The sequence below is a fragment of the Strix uralensis genome, chromosome 2, assembly GCF_047716275.1.
Source record: "Strix uralensis isolate ZFMK-TIS-50842 chromosome 2, bStrUra1, whole genome shotgun sequence".
NCBI lineage: Eukaryota > Metazoa > Chordata > Aves > Strigiformes > Strigidae > Strix > Strix uralensis.
The window spans coordinates 6275187-6296965 of NC_133973.1; the positions used below are offsets into that span (position 1 = coordinate 6275187).

The window sequence follows — 21779 nt, forward strand, 5'->3', positions numbered from 1 at the left end:
AGTGCGGTATATTTACTTTGCTGACTCACTCACACACTGGGAAGTGGGACTGAAATTAGTGGGTGAGCTGGGTCTGAAGAGGGCAGAGCACCTCTTCTCCCTCACATCCCTGGGTTGTCAAGATTTAAATCTTGGTTACTTGGGAGAGAAGGCTGACAGGTCATTTGAGAGCATAAAGCCTGGTCTAAAATAAGGAGGGAGCAACCCTGTGGGACAGGACTGACGGGAGTAGGAATTGTGTGTGTGCCTTGGTGCTGTGAACATGGGGAAATGCTTCTTTCACTCTTTTACCAGTGACCTGGATGCCCAAATGACATTAAAGCAACAGGAAAAACTTCCATGAAAGAGGGAGGGTTGCACAGCAGGTGATGACTAGAAGGTGAATCTTGCTACTCCAGCAACCTACAACAGCATCCTGCTAAGCCCAGCTCAGGGATGAAGGGGTGTCATGTGGGGGGCTGCGGTGAGTCAGAGCCTCTAGTCCTCAGTCCATGCCATGATGTCCACTTCTGCTCCTCTGAGTTGTTTGTTGCCCTGTCAGAGGGATGGGGCAGGAGGGTAGAGAAGCTAAAATGGAGACCAAGTCTAAGCCCACAGCCCAATAAAAGCACAGTGAACGTGTCAAAGGAAAGTAGTAATTTGGACTTGAAACATCAAATGTTATTGCTGTATGGGTGCTCCCCTGCCTAGGAACTGGGCCCAGGCAGTGAAAAGTTTTGTGGTTCTTTACATGTGTGGCTAATAGAAATGTTATAAAAACCTCCACAAGGTGTTACAGAATTGTCCAGAATTAGCAGCTGGAAAGAGGAGTCTGCCTGTGCCTGTCAGTTTGGGACAGATCGAGTGCTGGGAAGCCAGAGGTGCAGCTTGGGAAGCCAGGCCATTGCCAGGCTGCAGTAAAGTTGCTTGGCTTTAAATACTATCCCACGTCCTGTGTCCCTGTGCTGCTGACTGGCTGCACGATGTTGTTGCAAGGGTGAAGCTTTTTAAGCAGCTGGACCTGTCTCGCTGTTTGCCACCACTGGAAGACATGGTCCTGCTCCTGCTGCTCTTGCTTCCTTCCCTTTTGGGGAGATGGGTGTTTGACCCCTCACTGTGGGGATTCAGCTGGCTGTGTTTTGTGCTGTTTGTCTGCTGCCAGTTCAGCAGCTGAGTCCTGTCACAGAGGCAAAAAAAGGGAATGTGGAGGCAGGAGGGGAAAGTCTCAGTGCAACCTGACTGGGAGGTGCAGCCCTTCTCGCTTCAGACGTGCGGGCAGGAGGCAGGGACTTCCCAGCCCTCAAAGGCTTGCCCCTCTTGTCATCACCACAAGATTGTGACTGCTTTTTGCATGGAGCATTTTTTGCTTTCTCCTTGATGGGTTAAAACTGTGTAGCAACTGTCTTGCCAAAGGCTGTCTATGACTCTTCCAGGGATAACTGGAGGTAGCAATATTTGACTAGATCAATGCGTGAGGAGGGGAAGGAGAAGAATTAGCAATTCAGAAGTATTGTGAGAGTATCCTCACTCTGAGTATTGTGAGACTTGCTCTAGAATTTGCCAGGTCTTGCAGCCCAATAACATGATCCCTACAGGGTGCTGGAGGGAGGCTCGTGCTGTTGTGAGTCGAACTGGCAGCCTGTGAGGGGACACTGAAGGAAATGGGTTTGCTTCATGTTGCAAAGTAAGAGTTTCCCTTCTGCACAGTATGCTCTGGAGGGAGACTGCCATCTGTTTGGAGAAATGCTGCTTTTCCCAAGCCCCTTCAGTTTTTCAATCTGTTTGTATTCACCTCAGAGATGCGTTTTGAAGCACTGACATGAAACTAATTGTCCCTTTTGGGTCTGTTTTCTTTGCAGGATCTGGGATAATGACGTCTTCGCACCCAATCACAGCCAGCACTCCTGAGGGAAGCAGCTATGGTGCTATTGGTACAGTATCTTCCAGAACTGGGGGCACAGGGAGGGTTCTGTCTGGGGCAGGGGAAGGCACTTTGAGCTGTTTTAAAGCCAGGAGGGAATAAAACCCCAAGCTGCTTTAGAAGCAGCTTGCAACTACTTAAAAATAAATAAATGTAGCTTAGGAGGTTCAGGTTGCGCTTTAGGGCAAAACATCAACATCAAAAAGGTGGCAAATCTCTGGAAAAGGTGTCTGGAGATACTGACATTAGAAATGTTTGTGTCTGCTAGACAAAGCCACAGTCACCTGATAAGTGTTGGTGACAATCCTACAAAGTGTTGGTGGCAAGTCTGACTAGGGACTGACAAAAGTCCCTTCCAGCCAAGCTTCTAGGTGTCTGTTATGAGCTCATCAAGCCTGCCTTTAGACTGAAGCATGCTGTTCACTGGAAGGTTGAAGGGTTGTATGCTGCAAAGCAAGACAGAATCAGAACTTCTTGCAGTCCAGAGGTTTCACCGGGGAGAAATAATGTCATGCTGTCAACAGGTGAACCATGCCCTGGCAGCAGAGGAGAGGAAAAACCTCCCAAGGGTCCTGCTAATCTGAGATGATAGGAAATGCCTTCCTTTGCCAGAGTATTTCTTAGTCTCCTTACAACAGTTTTTCCTTCCTGTGGAGGAATAGGTATTGAATAGCTCAGTGCTGGGGACTTTTGGACATAATCCTTGAATTTGACAGCTTGGAGACCCAGGTTGCACGGTGAGGTGGTGCAGGTCCAGGGCAGTGTGAGGCAGCCGCTCAAATGAGAGAGGAGAGCAGCTTTGTGTAATTTTTGGTCCCTTCTCAGGGTGCATTTGCTCACTGTGGTGTAAAGACAGCCCTGACACTCCAGATATTACCCAGTTGTTGGACACTGCAGATGTGATATCTCTAAACACCTGACAAACACAGAACTTGTATTTCATGAGGTTTGGGAAAAATTCAGGAGGATTTAAGTCCTTGAATAGAGTTGAAGGCTTCGTCATCAACCTACCACCCTTTCCCAATTCCCAAGGAAATGCTTTAAAAACATTTGGGAAATGAGGAAGAAACTTGTGTTCTGCTCATGCCAGTATGGAGAATGGGCTGGCTGGAAGCTTGGCCAGTCTGTGGGAAGTGCAGGGAGGTCCTGCTGACCTGCAGGTGACTGATACTGTGGATGCAATGGGAGCAAAGCTGATGTTCTGACTGCTTTGAAAAATTGACTTTCCTTCCTCTTTGTCTTTTGTTCTACAGTATTTTTAGAAAAGCTTATATATAAAGCTTATATAAAATCTGGAGATAAACTAGGTCAGCCTGTTTCTGACCCCTGAACAGTCTGCTACTTTCACTAGAACTTTCTGGCTTGTCTCAGACTTCCAGATTTCAGAGCCCAGGCTAGTAAAGAGTAGAAAATGTTAGAGATGAAAAGTAATAGAATAAAAGCAGAGGAAAAAACTGAAATGCTGCAGAGGGGGGAAGATGGTCCTTGAAAGTGCTCTTAGCTGATAATCTGAGACTTTTAGGAAGGTTTGTGATCATGGAAAAACTTGTTCCCTGAAATGGCCATATCAATGTGTCCCAGCAGATTGCGGCTGGTATCTGGGACAGCTTTCTTCTTGCTGTGCATAGATGGATTTAGCCTTTACTCTGCCTGTTTCCTTCTCCCTGCTCTGCTCCAGACGAGTCAAGCTCCAGCGGTGGACGGCAGTTGTCCTCCCCGGGGTGCGGGCTGCCAGCTGGTTCTGACACAGACAGCTCTGTGGAGGAAGAGAGTGACTTCGACACTATGCCAGAAATTGAAAGTGATAAGAATGTCATCCGCACTAAGGTACAGCTGGTGTTGCAACTCTGGCTGTGATGCTGGGCCATGGATACATCTGGGCCAGAACCAGTGCTAGTCACATGCCAGGATTTTTAAGTTTCCATTTCCCTTTTAGGTGGATTTAATCTAATAAAGTTGAATGTGCTTCTTAGTGTTTTTTCAGAGTCTAGGAAGCTTTCCTGCTGTGCTAATTGTGCTGTTGAAATGAGTGATTTAATATGGAAAATCAGAACGTGTTGGGGGCTATTGATAAAGAAGGAGGAAGCCCAGAGTGTCTCAGACAGTCCAAGGAGGTGCAACAGCATAGGGAGAAAATAATGTACAATAGTAGGTAGTTATCTGGTATGAGTAGTGTGACTACAGTGAATGTACAGAGGGGTTTTAAGCTAACAACTCTGACTGCCTCCTTCTGTCACCCCACACTGCTCCATGTGGTCAGAGCCATTCCTGGAGGTCAGAAGGTTTTACAGAGCTCATTCCCCATAGATTCAAAGGACACAATGAGCTTGCTGTGTTTAAAAAAAACCAAACCAAAACAAAAACCAAAAAAACCCCCCCAAAAACGTCCAAGTAACACCAAACTGCATATTGTCCAAATATGTCAAGATCTACTGGCTTCTGTTGTCTTCATTAGTTCTTTTCTGTTTTCTTCCCTCTTTCCTCACCTACTAAGGTGTTCCTCTATCTATCAGACTTGTCCAGGAAGGACCGAAGGATTGTCAGCAAAAAATACAAAATCTATTTCTGGTAAGGAGAAGACAACACTGGTAAGGCCCAAGCTCTGGACCCATTCTCTGGTTGTGCAGTCTGTCCATGAGCCCTTCTTCTGAACTACACTTTAGACCTGAGGATATTTTTTGAGCCATTCTGTTACACATTCTGACCCTGTTCCAGCCAGTAACTGCAGATCCCACGTACCTCAAATAAGGATATTTGTGGACCAGCGCTTGATTCTTACAATGGATTCTGGTTTGCATAATTGCTTTAAAGTGTGGTAACAACTGGTGTGCTGGAACATACTGGGGAAAGGGAGAAATTGGCACTCAAACACACGAGCTTGTGGTCCACATCCTGGCTCTTCTTGTGCCCTTGACATTTGCTTCCTGTTTGCATTAGCACGTTTGCTCTTCTGCTTCAGGAGATCATAACCAGAGGTATAAAGCTCTGGCTGGGAGAGCGGGGTCTGTGCCCCTTGGCACTGAGGTGTATGCTCCACAAGCACTCTGGAGCTCTGTCCTGGGTGTGCACCAATTGTTTTGGTGTGTGTAACTACTCCTACTGTCTTCTCTCTGCAGGAACATCATCACCATTGCAGTGTTTTATGCCCTGCCAGTCATCCAGCTTGTCATCACTTACCAGACGGTGCGTTCGGCTCTGTGGCTGTCCCCCACGCTTGGGTCCCCTTGCCTTTAAACTTGCTCTCTGGTGACATGGTGTGAGGATGACGGTTGTAGCAATCACCCAGGAATCCTGCTCTGTCTGAGGAGCAGTTTACCTTAGCTGCTCTCCCTGCACTGTGTGTTGAGTGTTGCTGCTGGCTTGGCTCGCCGAGCTTGCAGTTCTGATATTTTTGCTGGGGAAATGGGAGTGCAGCTGTTTTCCTGCTCATCTGATGTCTCATTTGGGGCCTGTTTCATTTTAGAGGCAGGAGGAATCTGCTGTTTTCTCTAAAAGGCAACTGAAAGCAAGTAGGGTTTGCTGTGATATGAGTGATTTCTCTTCCCTTCTCCCCACCCTTGCAGTTATTCAGACATCTGCAAGCAGATCTATTAGTGGTAAGGTTGAGAGCACAATATGTTTCCTCTGAAGACTGTTGTCAGGTTTGTGGCCTGTGGCAATATCTTGTCCCCCACTAAAAGCTTCCCTTGCAGATGTCAGTACTCCCCAGTGCCAGTGTGAGAGATAGGCTGTGTCCTGGTACACCTTGTGTACATGCAGTGTTTGCACGAAGCAAACCCCCCAGAACACAGAGGATTTGCTAATATCAGGTCTCCCACCTCCTCTCTGTGCAGGTAGTGAATGTGACGGGCAATCAGGACATCTGCTACTACAACTTTCTGTGTGCTCATCCCCTTGGGGTGCTGAGGTGAGTGAGCCCCATGATCATTACATTATTATCTTGTGCTTCCTGAGTGTCAGGATTTTATCCTTGCTAGGCTCACAGTAACTTTAAGACCACTGAGAGGGTAGGACTCTGAGCTTTTTGCTCAGCTGTTTTGCTCAGCAGTGGCTTTCTGTTGCAGTGAGGCACGTGCACTCAGGAACATATGGCACCTGGGTTCCCCTAGCAAACCTACAGCACAGCAATGAGGTGTTCCTGTGCTCTTTTGGACATTTTTCACTTGTATCCAAGGAGCAGCAGCTCTGCAGAGAAGTTCAGAACAGTACTTTCAGTGCAGCACTTCTCTGAACTAATGGGCAAATAAAGCCCAGAGTTGGACATCTCGCAAAGGACGTGTTAAATCCACTGGGGCAGGGGAACTACTCCACCTAAAATTGTCATCCAGGGTGCAAAACTGGCAGGTGTTTGGCACCTACTGAGGTGGAGGATGGAGAAGGGGCAGGGAGTGAAATGGATTCAGCTAATCATGGCCCGGGGGCAGCTTCCTGCTGCTGTACTGCCTTTGTCTTAAACCTTCTTTTTCCTTTCAGTGCCTTCAACAACATCCTCAGCAACGTGGGCCACATGCTGCTGGGCTTTCTCTTCCTCCTCATTGTGTTGCGCAGGGACATTCTCCACCGTCGGGCCATGGAGATGAAAGATGTCTATACCCTGGTAGGAAGCATGGTTGCGTGGGGCTGAGTGGAGGGAGGAAAGACAGGGAGAACTTGAAAACGAGAGTGATACACAGTGGGTTTCCATTTGCCTTCATTGCTGGAGGATTGAATCCTCCTTGGTTTTCCTCCCCTGAAAAGGGGTCTAGGTGAGACACTCAAGTTCTTGCACACCCCAGTACTTTGCTGCTTACAGTATGTCCATACTGCTACAGTGATCCAAGTTGGGCTTGCAAAGACAAGGAGATGAGTAGAGAGAAAGACTCCTGTGGCTGTGGCTTTTCCTCCAGCACTCACTGTGGAGGAACTGGAACAGTAGGAGTGTCCCAAGATGCTTTTGTTTATAGTGAGGTCAAGAGTTCCCTCTTGGCACTCTTGTTAGCAAGAGGGAATAGATTTGCCTATGATAACCCAGAGGAATTTGGCTGCCTCTAGCTCTGAAGCAGAGCTGCTTGCAGCCAGAGCTTCTGCACTCTCTTTAGTATCTTCTGGGAGAGGACAGAGGAATCTGCAGCCCTGTGGGCAGTGGTGCTGGTCGTTTCTGGAGACAAACTGCTCTGTTTTCACTGGCTCGGTAGCAAGGAAAGGCCTTAACGGTTTTAAGGGTCGGCTGCTTATGGTTTTCAGATGAGATCTCAGCCAGACTGTGATGGAGATGCTTTCTTACCTGGGCTGATGGGCTCTGCTCCTCAGGTGCTTTTAACCCCCTGCTGACCACAAGAACAAGACTGCTATTCTGGGTCCCCAGTGCTCTCTGAATTTTGGGCAGGATGTAGCATGGCACAAGGCACAGGACAGAGATATTTAGTCTCAAGATATCAGTACCAAGACACTGAGGTCTTCAGACCAGAATTTTCTGTGTGATTAGCTTGGGTTTGCTGCCTGTGGAATCACCTGGCTATACAGTGTGGCTAAATGCAGAGCCCGTGGTTGCACATGGCGCACTGTGCTGCACTGGCGACTGAAGAACATGCATAGGGGTTGGAAGGAACGAAGTGGTGAGGAGTGGAAGCTTGCTTATCAGTGAGGGTACTTACTATACAGCTGTGCTCTCTTCCAGGACTATGGGATCCCAAAGCATTTTGGTCTCTTCTATGCTATGGGCATCGCTCTGATGATGGAAGGGGTGCTCAGTGCCTGTTATCATGTCTGCCCTAATTACTCCAATTTCCAGTTTGGTAAGCTGAGTTTCCTTTCTCCTTTTGAGCTGGGGTTAGGGTTTGCCTGACTCCTGAGTTGCTGGCATTTCCCATTCCTCTACCCTTGCAAACTTCTCTAGAGTCTGCCTCTTCCAGGACTCAGTCAGGAAGAGGTGAGGCTTTGGATGCTGGGGACTCTAATGCATTTCATCCTCCTCTCCAGACCTCGGGACTATAGTAGTGCACTACTGGGAAGATCTCCCTTTGCTTTTGTAGCTCAATATTTGAAGATAGTAACTGCACAGCCTGAGTGGCAGAGTACTCAAGCCTAGGAAGCCTATGACTGCCATCGCAGTGGAAACTCTTTCCTCTGTGGGCTCCTTCACCTTCCTGGGGAAGAGAAGACTCAGGCAGGATCTTCTCTGTGTGTGTGAATCCCTGATGAGAAGGGATGAAGATGAGGGAGCCAGATTCTTTTTAGTGTGGTGCCCAGTGAAAGAACAAGAGGCAATGGCCACAAATTAAAACACAGGAAAGGGATGAAACTTCATCTGAACACAGGAAAACATTTTGGGTGTTTTATTTGATTTTTTTGGTGTTTGGTTTTTTTTTTTTGTTTGTTTGTTTTTTTTTTTTTTTACTTTGAGGGTGGTCAAAGACTGAACAGGTTGCCCAGAGAGGTTCTGGAGTCTCCTTCTGTGGAGATATTCAAAGCCTGACTGGGCATGGTCCTGGGCAACTCTCTCATAGCTGATGCTGCTTGAGCAGGGGTGTTGGACCAGACAATCTCCAGAGGTCCCTTCTAACCTCAACCATTCTGATTCCCTGCCTTTTTCTCTGCTGCACTTATTTTCTGAGCCCCTTTGATTTTTGTTGCCCCAGAGCATGGTAGATGTGCTGCAAGATGGCAAAGCACAAAGCGTTGTACAGTGTAGCACAGCATCAGGGATCCGTGCCTACCAGCCTTGGGTTTGGCCCTGCTGCTGCACTTCTTTACACGCACTCAGAACAGCTTTCTCAGCCTACTGGCAGTACCTGTTTTCACTGGTTTTGTTGTGCTCCCTCCACAGACACCTCCTTCATGTACATGATCGCAGGGCTGTGCATGCTCAAGCTCTACCAGACCCGCCACCCGGACATCAATGCCAGCGCCTACTCTGCCTATGCCTCGTTTGCTGTGGTGATCTGTCTGGCTGTCCTTGGAGTGGTATGGCTCCCTCTTACCTACCTGCTCCTCTGGGAAGGAGGTGGTGTGGCTGGGAACATAGCTTAAGTGGGCAAATGATGGGAGAGCAGTGGGGTAGGATAAGAGTGTGTTAAGCAGCTGCGAGTATTTGAATTCCCAGTACTCTTGGGTCTTCCTCCTCCCTTCCCCTAGGCTTGCAGGGAGGGGAAGAGCAGAGCAGTTTTTGCTAGGTGGGCTCCTTTTTGGCCTTTTCCCACGTGCCCTTAAGAGGAGAAATTCATGCATCCAGGTGTCCATGACCAAGTGTGCAGCTGGTGTCCTGTGGGATGGCCCCTCACTGCAAAAAGGCCATTGAATGACTCGAGCGTGTCCAGAGAAGGGCAACGAAGCTGGTGCAGGGTCTGGAGCACAGGTCTGATGGGGAGCGGCTGAGGGAACTGGGGGGGTTTAGTCTGGAGAAGAGGAGGCTGAGGGGAGACCTCATGGCCCTCTACAACTCCCTGAAAGGAGGGTGCAGAGAGGGGGGATGAGTCTCTTGACCCAAGGAACAAGCGCCAGGACAAGAGGGAATGACCTCAAGCTGCGCCAGGGCAGGGTCAGACTAGCTCTTAGGAAGTATTTCTTTGCAGAAGGGGTTGTTGGGCGTTGGAATGGGCTGCCCAGGGCAGGGGTGGAGTCCCCATCCCTGGAGGGGTTGAAGAGTTGGGTTGACCCAGCACTGAGGGATCTGGTGGAGTTGAGAACGGTCAGTGTGAGGTTAATGGTTGGACTAGATGATTGATCTTCAAGGTCTTTTCCAACCTAGATGATTCTGTGAATTCTTGCTCTGAACTAGGCACTGAGTCCCAGCAGGCTGTCAGCCCCTCGCTACCTGACATAATGCAGAATAACAATTGATTCTGCAATGGTCTCTAGGTAGGAGACTGGGATAAGGCATGCAGGAATAGATGGTGAACTTGGGACTTCCCAAGGATCTCTCGATAGCTGTGGTAGATCTGCATACCCAGGTTCAAAACACTGGGGTTTTATTATGGGATGCTGTATTTTTTTTCTTGGGGGATGATTTGAAACTGTAGAGTAGAGTTTATATGTCTCCCTTGCTCTATTCATGCAGAGGTGGCTTTTCTGTTTGCCTCTTCCCCCCGCCCCGTTCAGGCATGTGCTGTGCCCCAGGGGAGGGGAGTGTGTGGTCACAGCCTGATGGCAGACCAGAGTTTCTGGACTCCTTAATGTATAATTGAAAAAATAAAGTTTTAATACAACATTATCCCGCCTTTGTAGGTCACTTCTCTTAAAGTGAAAGTGTAAAACAGGTGCAAGTGCCTGCAGAGCAGCTTTGTCCTTTTTGGTGTACTATGATGTACTTCTTAAAGTAACAGTTGGTTTCCTGATTGCCTTTGTAAAAACCCAGCTCCTGGCTGGAGAGCTGCTGCCCACCTCATCGGGGAGAGCTTGCCCAGCCTGGGAATCCTTGGATTTCTGCTGCCTGGGCCAGCTGCAGACCTTCCAAGCTGTCATCCTTGTCTGAAGGGACGTTCAGAAAGAATGGTCTCCTCTTCCAGAGGTGCTGAGGTCCTCTTGCTTCTCTGGACTTTGTTTGGATTTAAAGATCTGTTTTTGGGTTGGAAGATTTGGGGGTTTCTCTCCCGTGTTCATTGAGGTTGTCTAATGCCCCGTGGTGACATAGGAGAGAGAAGGATTGGCCTCCTGATAAGAGCTCAGTCTTCTGGTTTTTTTGCAGGTGTTTGGGAAAAATGACATGTGGTTTTGGGTCATTTTCTCAATGATCCATGTTTTGGCCTCGCTGGCTCTCAGCACCCAGATCTACTACATGGGCCGCTTCAAGATCGGTGAGTGCTGTGACTGAACCACCTCGCTCTCGGGGGTGCAGGTGTTTTCTGTCCTCACCTGCGTGAGTCACCTACGTGGCGCATCTGCGAGCACAGTCCCATGGCCTGTGCTTGTGTTCTGGGTTATCCTCTCCTCTCACCCATCCGATGCCCTTCCTGGCCTCTGAAGTCCTCGTGCTGCTGCTTCCCAGACCCACGGGAGGCAGCAGGACCTGTCTGCTCTGTGGTGGCAGAAGAGCTGGGCTCTGAGGCAGCCTGCCCTGCAGCTACAGCTCTGTGCTCAGAGCAGTGAGCAATGTAAAACCCTGTCACGGGGTGAAGGGGGAGAGGGTCTGGTGGGGAACCCAGCTCTTGTGCTCTGCTTACAAACATATTTCTCCTTCCTCTTCTGCTTCTGTCTGCCTCAGATGGCCCTGACTCAGGTAACTGTCAGCAGCTCTCATTTTTTTTCCTCTGTTGAACTGATTGAGCAGTGATGTAGCTGCTGAGGATGCATGGATGTGTGTGGGGAGGGAGGCTCGTGGGCCACCTGGGGTCAGCTCTTGAGAAGTGAAGTCAGTTTGCCGGCAGCACTGCCAGTCCCGTTCCTTGGCAGGATATAGCCCAGGAGAGCTCACATCTTGGGGCAGGAGCCTTTTCAAGCTCTGCATTTGTGGCTGAATCTTGTGTGTGCATGCATGTCGGTCCATCCCCGCTGCTACTGATGGCTCTCCAGTGAAGCTTCTGCTATGATTTTGGCAGGAGGAGTGTCTTGAGTGCACTCCGCCCTTCTGTGACCCTCTAAGGCCTGTGGGATCTGTTTCTGCTGTTTCCCCACTCTGGCAGCTTGTTCCATGGAAGGTTCTTTTCCCCCTTCCTGCACACACATCTCTCTTCCAGAGATGCAGTTGCAAAGCCAGCCTGTTCACATGTACAGAGAGGGCCTGTTGGACTTCTGGGCAGTGCTAGCGTTGAGAGGATTTTTTTAATCTTAATTATTTCTGTTTGAACCTGTTGTTCTGACCAAATGCCATCCACACGCTGTGACGGCTGCCCTTCTCAGCACAGTTCCCAAAGGGCAGGAAATGAGTGACACCTTCACCCATCCACAGGCTGGGTCCTCTGTTGTCAGCCGGTGGGTGTCCGTGTCTTTCCTCTGTAGGCATTTTGGAGCTCGCTCTGCTGGTTGTTCTGGCTTTTTATCCTCTTCTTTGACAGACTTGGGGATATTTCGACGGGCAGCAATGGTGCTGTATACAGACTGTATCCAGCAGTGCAGTCGACCAATGTACATGGTAGGTGATTTCTCATCTCAGCACCTCTCAGCAATTGCTCACTTTCTAGGCAATGTGCAGAGTGTGACTATTTGAAAAAGTGATGCTCCCTGCTTCCCTTCTTTGCCCTCCTCCAAAATGTTTGGGGTAAGTGTAGGCTTCCACTGGAGCGGTTTACCCTCTGCCTTTAGGCCTCCCCTGATCTCAGGCTTGATGAATAAAACATCAGAGCAAAGGTGATACAAGAACGATAGGATTTGCCTTTTCTCTTGCTCTCTGGGGGCATCCATCCATTCAAAGGACTGGGTATGAGGCTCTGTGGAGCGCAGCCTCTCTGGGGAAGGCAGCGACTACTTTGGCTCTGTGGCTTAAGCAACAGCTATTGCTATTTCTACAGCACCTCAGGGCAGACAGCAAAGAAATATGAAAAAGTAGCTGTTTCCTTGTGTCCCACTGATTACTTTCTTCCTGGCACAGAGCGCTAATTAGAGCTTGAAGCCAAATGAAATTTTTATCCATGAGCATCCTTTATATTTTTTACTTATTTATTCTCCCATCTCTGAATAAATGTCAGGCTGAGTTTTGCAAGCAAACTCAGTGCACTCAGGCATAAAGTAAGCCTGGCCAGCCTGAAACAGCTACATCTGTAAGCATAAATGCACATGCCCCACAGATGTAACCCTTCTGCCTGCTGTAGTTACAGTGCTTCCCCACCTAATGGTGAGATGGGTGAAAAAGGGCTCTGTGAGTATGTGCAGGATGCTATCCAAAGCTGCCCCTGCTGCTCTTTCAAGCACATCCTTGCTCTGTGCCATAATTTTTCTGTAAAATGGTGAGAGGGAAGGAATCTAACTAGAAAAGCAGTGGAAACCATCAAAGGATTTGCAGAACCTTCTGAGGTTGATCCTTAAGTGTTGTTGGGCTTGTCCTTTTTTAGATGTTTTGTCTCCTCCTTGCAACATTTTCCTCAAATTTGTGAGGGCCAGAGCAGTTTCCATCTGTCAAAAGCTCCCACAGAGCAAACTTCAGAGCATGTGTGTTTGCAGGAACCAGACTCCAAATCCTCACCTAGTGGTATCCTGAATTTCTGAGGCAGAGGCCTCTTCTTGCATTTCCTTCTGTTTTCATATGACCATCAGTGTCTCCTCCTCAGGACAGGATGGTGCTGCTCATTGTTGGAAACCTGGTCAACTGGTCCTTGTAAGTAGTGGGGTGTCGGTGTCTTGTGTACTTGTGCACGCGGGCAGCAAGATTCAGTACTGACACACAAGTGGCCTGAAGCGATGGGGAAATGCAGCAGCCTCTGTGCGATAATCCTGTGCTGGGGCCTTTCCGATGCATTTTGGCGAGGATCTGGATCAGCTGAGCGCTGGTGGTAGATCCGTAGGATGCCGTGCAGCACTACAGAGCTACGTCAGGCACCCTGAAGCATCTCAGCTGGTGCTGTCTCATGGCTCATTCCTGAGCGAGCTTGCGTAGGGCTTGGCCTGGTACCACGGTGATGTGTTGTGCTGTACACGTGCTTCTCATGTAGCTGGGAGCTCTCTGGTGCAGCCAAGGTGCGGGAGACTTGATAGATGCTCGTTAGTCACAGTCGTGGAGCCTGTCTCTGCAGTAACTGCGTGGATGGAGGGATCAGCTCTTGGATGAGACCTCAAGTCATTGCCCCAAGCTCTTGCTTTTCACTAAAGCTGTTTCTTGGGGACATAACTTCTGCTGAACATACAGATATGGTGCCGGCTCCTCTCGAGTGAGATGCGTTTGGCCGTGGGTTGGAAGCAACCCAGGGCCCTTGCCTCTCCTCTGGGGTCTCTGGTTGCTCTCAGCAGCTGACCGTGGCTGAGTTTGTTCTGTTTTGCTTCTCAGCAGGGAGCAGAGGTAAACCATGCATGTCCTCCAGGGAATTGGAAGGCTGTGGCAGGGCTGCTGGGTCCTGTGGTCTGGGGGGAGCAGCGGGTGGCAGTCATTTGGGGATGTACCCCGTCCCCAGTGAAAAAGGCTGTCTAATGTCCCTTCCTCCCCCTCCCTTAGTGCTATCTTTGGACTGGTATATCGGCCCAGAGACTTTGCATCCTACATACTGGGGATCTTTATCTGTAACCTCTTGCTGTACCTGGCTTTCTACATCATCATGAAGGTAAAGAAGGCAGCTATAACTGTCCCTGGGGTGTGTGTCTCCAAATGGGACAGGATGGGTCTCTTTTGGCTGCAGATGGATGTGGAGGGACCTTTGTGGGGCTCAGGGCGGGACAAGGTGTTGGTGTTGGGGAGGGATGCCGCATAGTGTCCGGACTGTGTCTCCCTGGGGTGGGCAGCCTTTCGCTGATGCAGATGGTCCAGGCTGGTGTGTCAGCCCTACGCACGGCTCCAGCCCCTGGGAAGGACTCAGGCACGTTGTGAAGCTATTTCCCTGTCTACAGCTCCGCAGCTCTGAGAAGCTCCTGCCCATCCCTCTCTTCTGCATCGTGGCCACGGCAGTGGTGTGGGCAGCTGCCCTCTACTTCTTCTTCCAGACCCTCAGCAGCTGGGAGGTAAAGTTCCCCTTTCACTGTCTTTCTGTCCATGTCCCCCTCTCATCATCTTCCTTTCCTGTTGTTTGTTTTACACAAAAAACACTCCAGGGAAGAGTCTTGGGCTGCTCATTGAGAACTGAAAGAGTTTAACTCCTTCAGCAGGCTGGGAAGGGAGCCTGGGAAGCTGTGCTGAGCCAAACATGACTGTATGCATGTAGCTGTAGAGAGACTATTTATCACCCAGGTCATCCAGAGGTGGCTAGTTCTCACCATGGGACAGAGGAGGAGCTGGGGATCTGAAAGCAAAAGCTGGGGATCTGAAAGCAAAACTGGGGAAATCCTGAGCAGTGCTGGATGGAAGGCTTCTCCCTCAAGCAGATGGCCAATGGGAAATAACCTGCCTGGGGTTGTCGGGGCTCTCCATGGCCTTGGGAAGCTCTTAAATCCTGACTGGATACCTTCTAACAAGATACTGTGTCCATCTCTGTGGAAGTGAGGGGCTTGTGGCAGGGTGGTCTGGTGGAGACTGTGCAGCTTGTGCTGTGCTGTGGAGACCAGGAGGTTCCCTCCCCCCAGCTGCAGGTTGTGGCCCCAGATCCATCCCTAAGCCTAAGTATGACACTGTGTTCCTGCCCTGCTCTCTCACCACAAGTCTGGCCAGCACAGCGCCTTTTCCTGGCTCTTGTGTGAAGGGTTAAGAGAGGGCAATCTCCAGAGCGTCCAACAAGGCCAGCAAGGGCCCTGTGTGAGTGGATATTGGGTCCTGACCCCCTGCCCTCTCCCCTAGGAGACTCCAGCAGAGTCCCGGGAGAAGAACCGGCCATGCATCCTGCTGGGCTTCTTCGATGACCACGACGTCTGGCACTTCCTCTCTGCAGCTGCCTTGTTCTTCTCCTTTCTGGTGAGTGAGTCTTGCCGAGTCTCCTACTCTGCTATATGGCCTCACCCTCTCCTCTTCCTCCTTGTCACTCTTTATCTGCATGGAGCTGTGGCTGCCCCAGGACCCCACAGAAGTGCCCCAACTCCTCTGCTTGGCTCTGGTTCCAGCCATCCTTCACAGTGGGATGCTCCTTGTCAGTGGGATCAGGCTTTTTCCTTTGGCTTGTGGCTCCCTGCACCATCAGGAGCTGGTCGTTCTCCCCAGCCGTGGGCTGGCCAGTGAGACCTGAAGCTGCCTCGTGCTTTCCTCCTCAGGTCCTGCTGACCCTGGATGATGACCTGGACACGGTGCGCAGGGACAAGATCCCAGTGTTCTGAGTCCCCAGGGGATGGGGGCGCGGGAGCGTCCCAAACCGCTCAGCCAAAGACACCGGGCCACCGGCATCTGTGGGAAATGAGCCTGCTTCCGTGGCCGACAACCCCGTGGGAGCAGGGGAGCCAGATCCCACAGCAAGCACGAAGTGGTGCTGTGGTAACTGAGGGCAGGACCAGGAGGGAAGACGACATTTGCTCCTTTCCCACTGCATCCTTTGGGGCAGGCATGACCCAGCGGCTGAGGCCAATGTACAGCCCTCTGGCTTGTAGGTGCAGCGGGTGCTGGAGCCAGTGAAGAGGGAGAAAGCATAAGGGGTGTTTGGGACCTTTGCTTCCCTTCCTCCCTGCTGATGTGCTCCACTTCCTCTCCAGTGAGCGGGCTTGACACGCACAATGCAGCTCCTCCTGCACTGGCAGCGGGTGCCTGTATCCTGCAGGCTGCTGCCCTCAGAGAGTCCCTCTGGCAGCACGGGGAGAGCGTCTGGTTCCTGTCCTGCAGTCACCAAGGGACCAAAGGACTCCAAGCTGAGGTGGCAGTGGGGGACTGTTTTCTTTTTTTTTGTTGGAGAGGTCCTCCTGTAGCTAGTGAGGAGCCACGGTAACAAGAGACTGCGGCGTTGGAGGGAGATGGCAGAGTAGAGCTGCCAGAGCGCTCTGCCAGAGACAGAACCTCCTGCCTTGCTCTTGCAGCCTCTCCCACTCATACTGAACAGCCTCACTTCTCTCTGGCAGCCTCTACGCAGGCACTTGTCAGTGTGATGGTCTCCTTCACAGCACCAGAAGTGCTGTCCTCAAGCCACCCTAAGAGAGACGGTGTGGTGAAGCTGCAGACTTGCACAGTGGGCAGCTCCTCGGCTCCTGCGGCGGGGCCTTGCTGAGGGGCAAGGTGGAACAGGGAGGCTGTCCGGCAGCCTCAGACTTTCTCCTCCCACAAGCTTGACTTGGGCAAACTTGGCAAAGCAGGTTCCCTTACGGGCTTGGAGTGCAGAGGAGGTTTTGGGGCAGCTGGGGTCGAGCTCTTTAGCTAAAGATCTGGACCAAACTTCTTTCCTCTCCAACTTCTCTGCATCTGAAATAAGGTGGGTTTTTTTAATGGCTTCTGCATTCTTCCTGAATTTAGTAATTTAAAAAACAAGAATAAGGTGTGTATTGTTTCAGGCCTTGCATCTAAAATGTGACCTCTTTTGCTAATTTTGAATTAAAAAGTATTCTTTGAGGCCTGCTGTCCTTATTCTTGTCATTGTCTGAACACTTTTCCTTTGGTGTACATGCATGCACACAGTGATGCAAAGGCTCCATTCCATTTATGCTTACCAAAGCAGAAGACTATGGTAATTTTCCATGCGAAGAAGTCTGTATCTCCTAGAAAGGTTTTGCACTAGCTGGTTTTTATTTTTTTTTCTAAGTTGGAGTTTGTCAAGACGGTCAATAAAATGAATGTTTCTGGTTCCCTGCCCTGCAGGTTGATCTGAATTCTTTTTGCTCCAGCTCTCAGGAGCAGCAGAGAACACTTGGGGCAGAGGGGTGCCCAGTGGTGTCACACAGCTGCTGTCATCCTTAGGACCCTTGCAAACAGTTTCCTAAGCATAGGTGCAGATGACCTGCTTGTTTTCTTAACCAAATTGCCTTTGTGAGGCTAAATAAAGTAAAGAACAGATGCTCTTGTTTGTCCCTGTAGCCCCTTTGGCAGAGTGAGGAGAGGGCTGGAGGAGGAATGACACAAGGCTGTTATCTTCCTGAGCAGAGCTGCACAGCTTCGGCGATGTAGCTGCATTTCAGTTGCCAGCACATGCAGAAGGTGGTGGTGGTCCCTGTGTGCTGTGTTGTATTACAGTGCTTTGGGCTTGACTTGCAGGTTTGCCACGCAGATGGAGTTGTGAATGTTTCATGTTTGAAATAAAGGTAGGTTTCTCTGGCTTGTGGCAAAGCACGAGCTTCTCTTAACAGTGTCAGCACGGGTGGCAGGGAAGGAGATGACACTTGCTTTTTTCTGAGTAGCACCAGAAGAGGAGTATCAAGTTGAGGATAGTCCATGTTTTCCATTCAGCCACCCTGCAGTCTTGCCATATGTTCTTGATGTGTCTAAAATGGCAGAATCCAATATTAGCTACATGGGCTTGCCTGTAGCTTCCTTTTTCTTCCCATAAGGAAAGAGTGCCAGGAAGTCTGAGGTGCAAAAAAAGCCCCAAATCCTTACTGCTGAGTGCAGCAAGACTGAGCCGCCCCCCATCAGGGACTCCTGGTGAGGCCGTGGTGCTCTGTCTTGCCCAGCGTGGTTATAAACGTGCTGAGCAGACGGAGCCATCTGGGTTTCTGTACTCAGAGGTGTACGAATGTTTGACCTGACAGCTTTTTTGCGACATATGCTCTGTGCTGCCCTGTTCCCTTCCCTGCAAACACAAGGGCTGCTGTAGGAGCCCAAGCGCTGCGCTTCCAGTTCTGATTAGTGAAACCAAAATTTGTTGTGATAATATCTGGGGTGTGCAGGATGTGCTCTTTTCAGAGCCCTACTTGGAGCGCAGGCGGTAACACGCAGTGATAGCCCTGCTGCCAGCACCATCCATTCCCTCCCTTTTCTCTGCCTCTCTAGTTCCAGCCCAGCAGCAGGAGCAGAGGTCTGAGGCCTGGCTGCATGGTGCCACCTGGAAGCTGCATGAAGAGCTGCAGCGGTAGATCTGTTGGGAGATGAGGTGCTTGTGTGACAGTCACATCATTTGCTGCTGCGGTGAGCTGGGGAGCAAGTGAGGTGCTTCGGGGCCAGGACCAGGGGAGGTAGCAGCAGAAGGAGGTGAGAAAATTTCCTGGTGGAGTCCTCACCACAGGCCTTGCAAGAACAGTTTCTTGGTCTAACAAGTGCCTGGAAAAGTTCAGGTCGAGCCGTGTGTGTGCCTGCAGGGTGGGTTACAAGGCTTCGTGTGTGGAGGGGCCTGCTGGACAGCAGTGCTGCGGTGGGCAGGATAAACCCCTGGGTGCTGGGGGCATGTGGGGTTTGAGGGAAAGGCTGTGGATGTTGTCTACCTTGACTTTAGTAAGGCCTTTGGCACCGTTTCCCACAGCATTCTCCTGGTGAAACTGGCTGCTTGTGGCTTGGATGGGCACATGCTTTGCTGGGTAAAAAACTGGCTGGATGGCCGGGCCCAAAGAGTTGTGGTGAACGGAGTTAAATCCAGTTGGCAGCTGGTCACGAGTGGTGTCCCCCAGGGCTCGGTTTTGGGGCCACTCCTGTTTAACATCTTTACTGATGATCTAGACGAGGGGATCGAGTGCACCCTCAGTAAGTTTGCAGATGACACCAAGTTGGGTGGGAGTGTTGATCTGCTCGAGGGTAGGGAGGCTCTGCAGAGAGACCTGGACAGGCTGGAGCGATGGGCTGAGGCCAACTGTAGGAGTTTCACTAAGGCCAAATGCCGGGTGCTGCACTTGGGCCACAACAACCCCCAGCAGCGCTACAGGCTTGGGGAGGAGTGGCTGGAGAGCTGCCAGTCAAGAGGGACCTGGGGGGGTTGATTGACAGCTGGCTGAACAGGAGCCAGCAGTGTGCCCAGGTGGCCAAGAAGGCCAATGGCATCCTGGCTTGTATCAGAAACAGCATGGCCATCAGGGACAGGGAAGGGATCTTACCCCTGGACTCAGCACTGGTGAGGCCGCACCTCGATGACTGGGTTCAGTTTTGGGCCCCTCACTCCAAAAAGGACATTGAGTGACTCGAGCGTGTCCAGAGAAGGGCAACGGAGCTGGTGCAGGGTCTGGAGCACAGGTCTGATGGGGAGCGGCTGAGGGAACTGGGGGGGTTTAGTCTGGAGAAGAGGAGGCTGAGGGGAGACCTCATGGCCCTCTACAACTCCCTGAAAGGAGGGTGCAAAGAGGGGGGATGAGTCTCTTGACCCAAGGAACAAGCACCAGGACAAGAGGGCATGGCCTCAAGCTGCGCCAGGGCAGGGTCAGACTGGCTCTTAGGAAGGATTTCTTTGCAGAAGGTGTTGTTGGACGTTGGAATGGGCTGCCCAGGGCAGGGGTGGAGTCCCCATCCCTGGAGGGGTTGAAGAGTCGGGTTGACCCAGCGCTGAGGGATCTGGTGGAGTTGGGAACGGTCAGTGTGAGGTTAATGGTTGGACTGGATGATCTTCAAGGTCTTTTCTAACCTAGACGAATCTGGGATTCTGTAACAGCCTGCCAGCACCAGCAGGTTGAGCACCGACTCCTAAACCAAAAGAAGATGCTACTTGAGGCAAAGCTTGCCTTGCTCCTCTGGGACCTGCAGGAAGATGCGTAGATCTGGTGGGATCTTGTCGAGGTGGGAGGCTATCCTGGGATGGTTAAAGGTGCTTGAAGTGGAGATCCTGCTCTGCTGTTGCTTGGGGCTCAACAGTTTGAGCATCTGCCTCCTGTAGGAACTTCAGCCTTTAATCTTTTAACTGCTGGGTTTCTCTGGAGCCCATGCTGCCGCCACACCTTGTAGTTGCACCAGGTAAAGCACTCCAGAGCCCCCTGAATATTTTGATATGAAGTGGGTAAGTCTGGCCAGACACTCCAGTGTCATTTCTTAGTAGAATTAGCAAATGCTGCCTCCCTCAGTCCCTTTGAGCCAGAGAGATGGGGAGAAGAGGGACACTAGTTCAAAAACCTGTTGATCTTGGCAGATCACCAGAACTGGTGTACAGGCAGGTATCTGTGGGGGGTGGGACTTGGAGGATCCAGTGTTGGATCCTGCTGTTTGCAAGTCTAACCTGAAGTCCACTTTGCTCACTGTGCAGCCTTCACAGCCCTGCTTAGTCACGCACAGGATGGGCTCTTGCCTTGCAGGACTGCCTGTACCTCTTGTTTAGGTGTGGAGAAAGATGAGCAGCTTTTTCTCTTGTACAAGTATGTTCCGCTCTTGGTGTATTTTGTGGTGCACAGAAGTCAAGGCCACAGGACAAGGTGTTGGGGTAGTAGAAATATTGCTTCAGTGCCAGACTGAAGAAAGGCTTTTGTGCCCCAAATTTGTTCAGTTTTGGACACATTTTTATAAAAGATACTCCTTCTGCCTGTGTCTTCCATAATCTGTAGTCTCAGACCTTGTACCACGCTTGTATTTGTTTCTAGCCAGGAATCTGGTTGTCTTCTCTAAATAGGAATGGGAGAAAAAACTAATGTTGAACAGCAGTTGGAAGGCTCAATGTAGGAGGTAGAAGAGCAACATATGGGCTTGCTGAGCTAAGCAGAGATGAGCACAGTATGTGAATGGCAAGGCGGTAGCAGTGAGGGAGAGAGGTTGGAGAAGGGTGGAGAACAGTGCAGAACAAGCAAAAAAAAAAAAAAGATTTAAATTAAATCTAAGGAAAGGCATCTCAAGCCAAAGAGATGGGAGGAAGGGTTGGAATCGTCTCCCTGCTGCTCCTGTGCCTCTAGCTTGATGCATCAGTTTTTAAAATATCCTCCTGCCTGCTGGCTTCTGTTCATACTTCAGTTCTCCCAGGCGGTGGCTGCAGGAGTGCCCCGGTGGCTCTGGCTGGGGGTGGGGGTCTGGCTGGGCACCCCAGCTCTGCCTCCCAGCTGTCCTGGTCAAGCTCTCCACCCAAAATGCAGCCTGTGACTTTAGTCCTGCTGCCCTTCTCCAGGTGACTGCCCTCGGGGAACGAAGAACAGCTCCCCGGGGTGAACCTGTGTTCCCCGACTTGCAGGTGTCACTTGGTTGTTTTACCTTCCTCTGTTCACCAAGTGAAACAGTGTTAGTCGGAGGTATGTAGGGAGAAAAGCGGAGCTGGTGTGAGTTGTGTTAGGAGTTGGGGGCCTTTCTGCTGTCCATGGGCCAGTAGCAGGGTCCCTGCTTCCCCCATCATGTGCTCATCCCTCCTACGCTCAGCACAAACTGCTGTAACAACACTTGAAAGGGAAGCAAACAGTTCAGTTTTCTGGAGAATTCCCTTCTCAGTGAGTTTAAGCGGTTCACTGCAGGGGCTGAGCAGCTTGAAGGAAGCAGGAGCTGGCCTGACTGGAAATGGCAGCTGCCAGAGTATCTCTCTGTATGCTGTGGAAGTTGTACCTGCCCAGGAACGCCTGCCCTAAGCTTTCTGCAGTTGGTCATTAAATACTCAGCCTTATTTGC

General features: G+C 50.6%; 1 protein-coding gene across 5 annotated transcripts in view; it reads left to right on the forward strand.

Annotated features, from left to right (window-relative positions):
• SIDT1 (SID1 transmembrane family member 1) overlaps window positions 1-16907 on the forward strand; it is a 47757-nt gene extending 30850 nt beyond the window's left edge. For 2 of the 5 annotated variants that reach the window (XM_074853633.1, XM_074853658.1), the window contains exons 11-26: window positions 1839-1910; window positions 3579-3727; window positions 4395-4468; window positions 5017-5083; window positions 5734-5807; window positions 6374-6497; window positions 7557-7674; window positions 8706-8842; window positions 10563-10671; window positions 11079-11093; window positions 11869-11945; window positions 13078-13124; window positions 13956-14061; window positions 14345-14455; window positions 15225-15338; window positions 15632-16907. In XM_074853633.1, the coding sequence (XP_074709734.1) occupies window positions 1839-1910; window positions 3579-3727; window positions 4395-4468; window positions 5017-5083; window positions 5734-5807; window positions 6374-6497; window positions 7557-7674; window positions 8706-8842; window positions 10563-10671; window positions 11079-11093; window positions 11869-11945; window positions 13078-13124; window positions 13956-14061; window positions 14345-14455; window positions 15225-15338; window positions 15632-15694 (1457 nt within the window). In that variant the 3' untranslated portion in view covers window positions 15695-16907. Of the gene's footprint in view, window positions 1-1838; window positions 1911-3578; window positions 3728-4394; window positions 4469-5016; window positions 5084-5733; window positions 5808-6373; window positions 6498-7556; window positions 7675-8705; window positions 8843-10562; window positions 10672-11078; window positions 11094-11812; window positions 11946-13077; window positions 13125-13955; window positions 14062-14344; window positions 14456-15224; window positions 15339-15631 lie in introns of those variants that run through there. The other 3 variants (XM_074853641.1, XM_074853649.1, XR_012626758.1) reach the window with 3 other exon arrangements.
• The last annotated feature ends 4872 nt before the right edge of the window (window positions 16908-21779 follow it).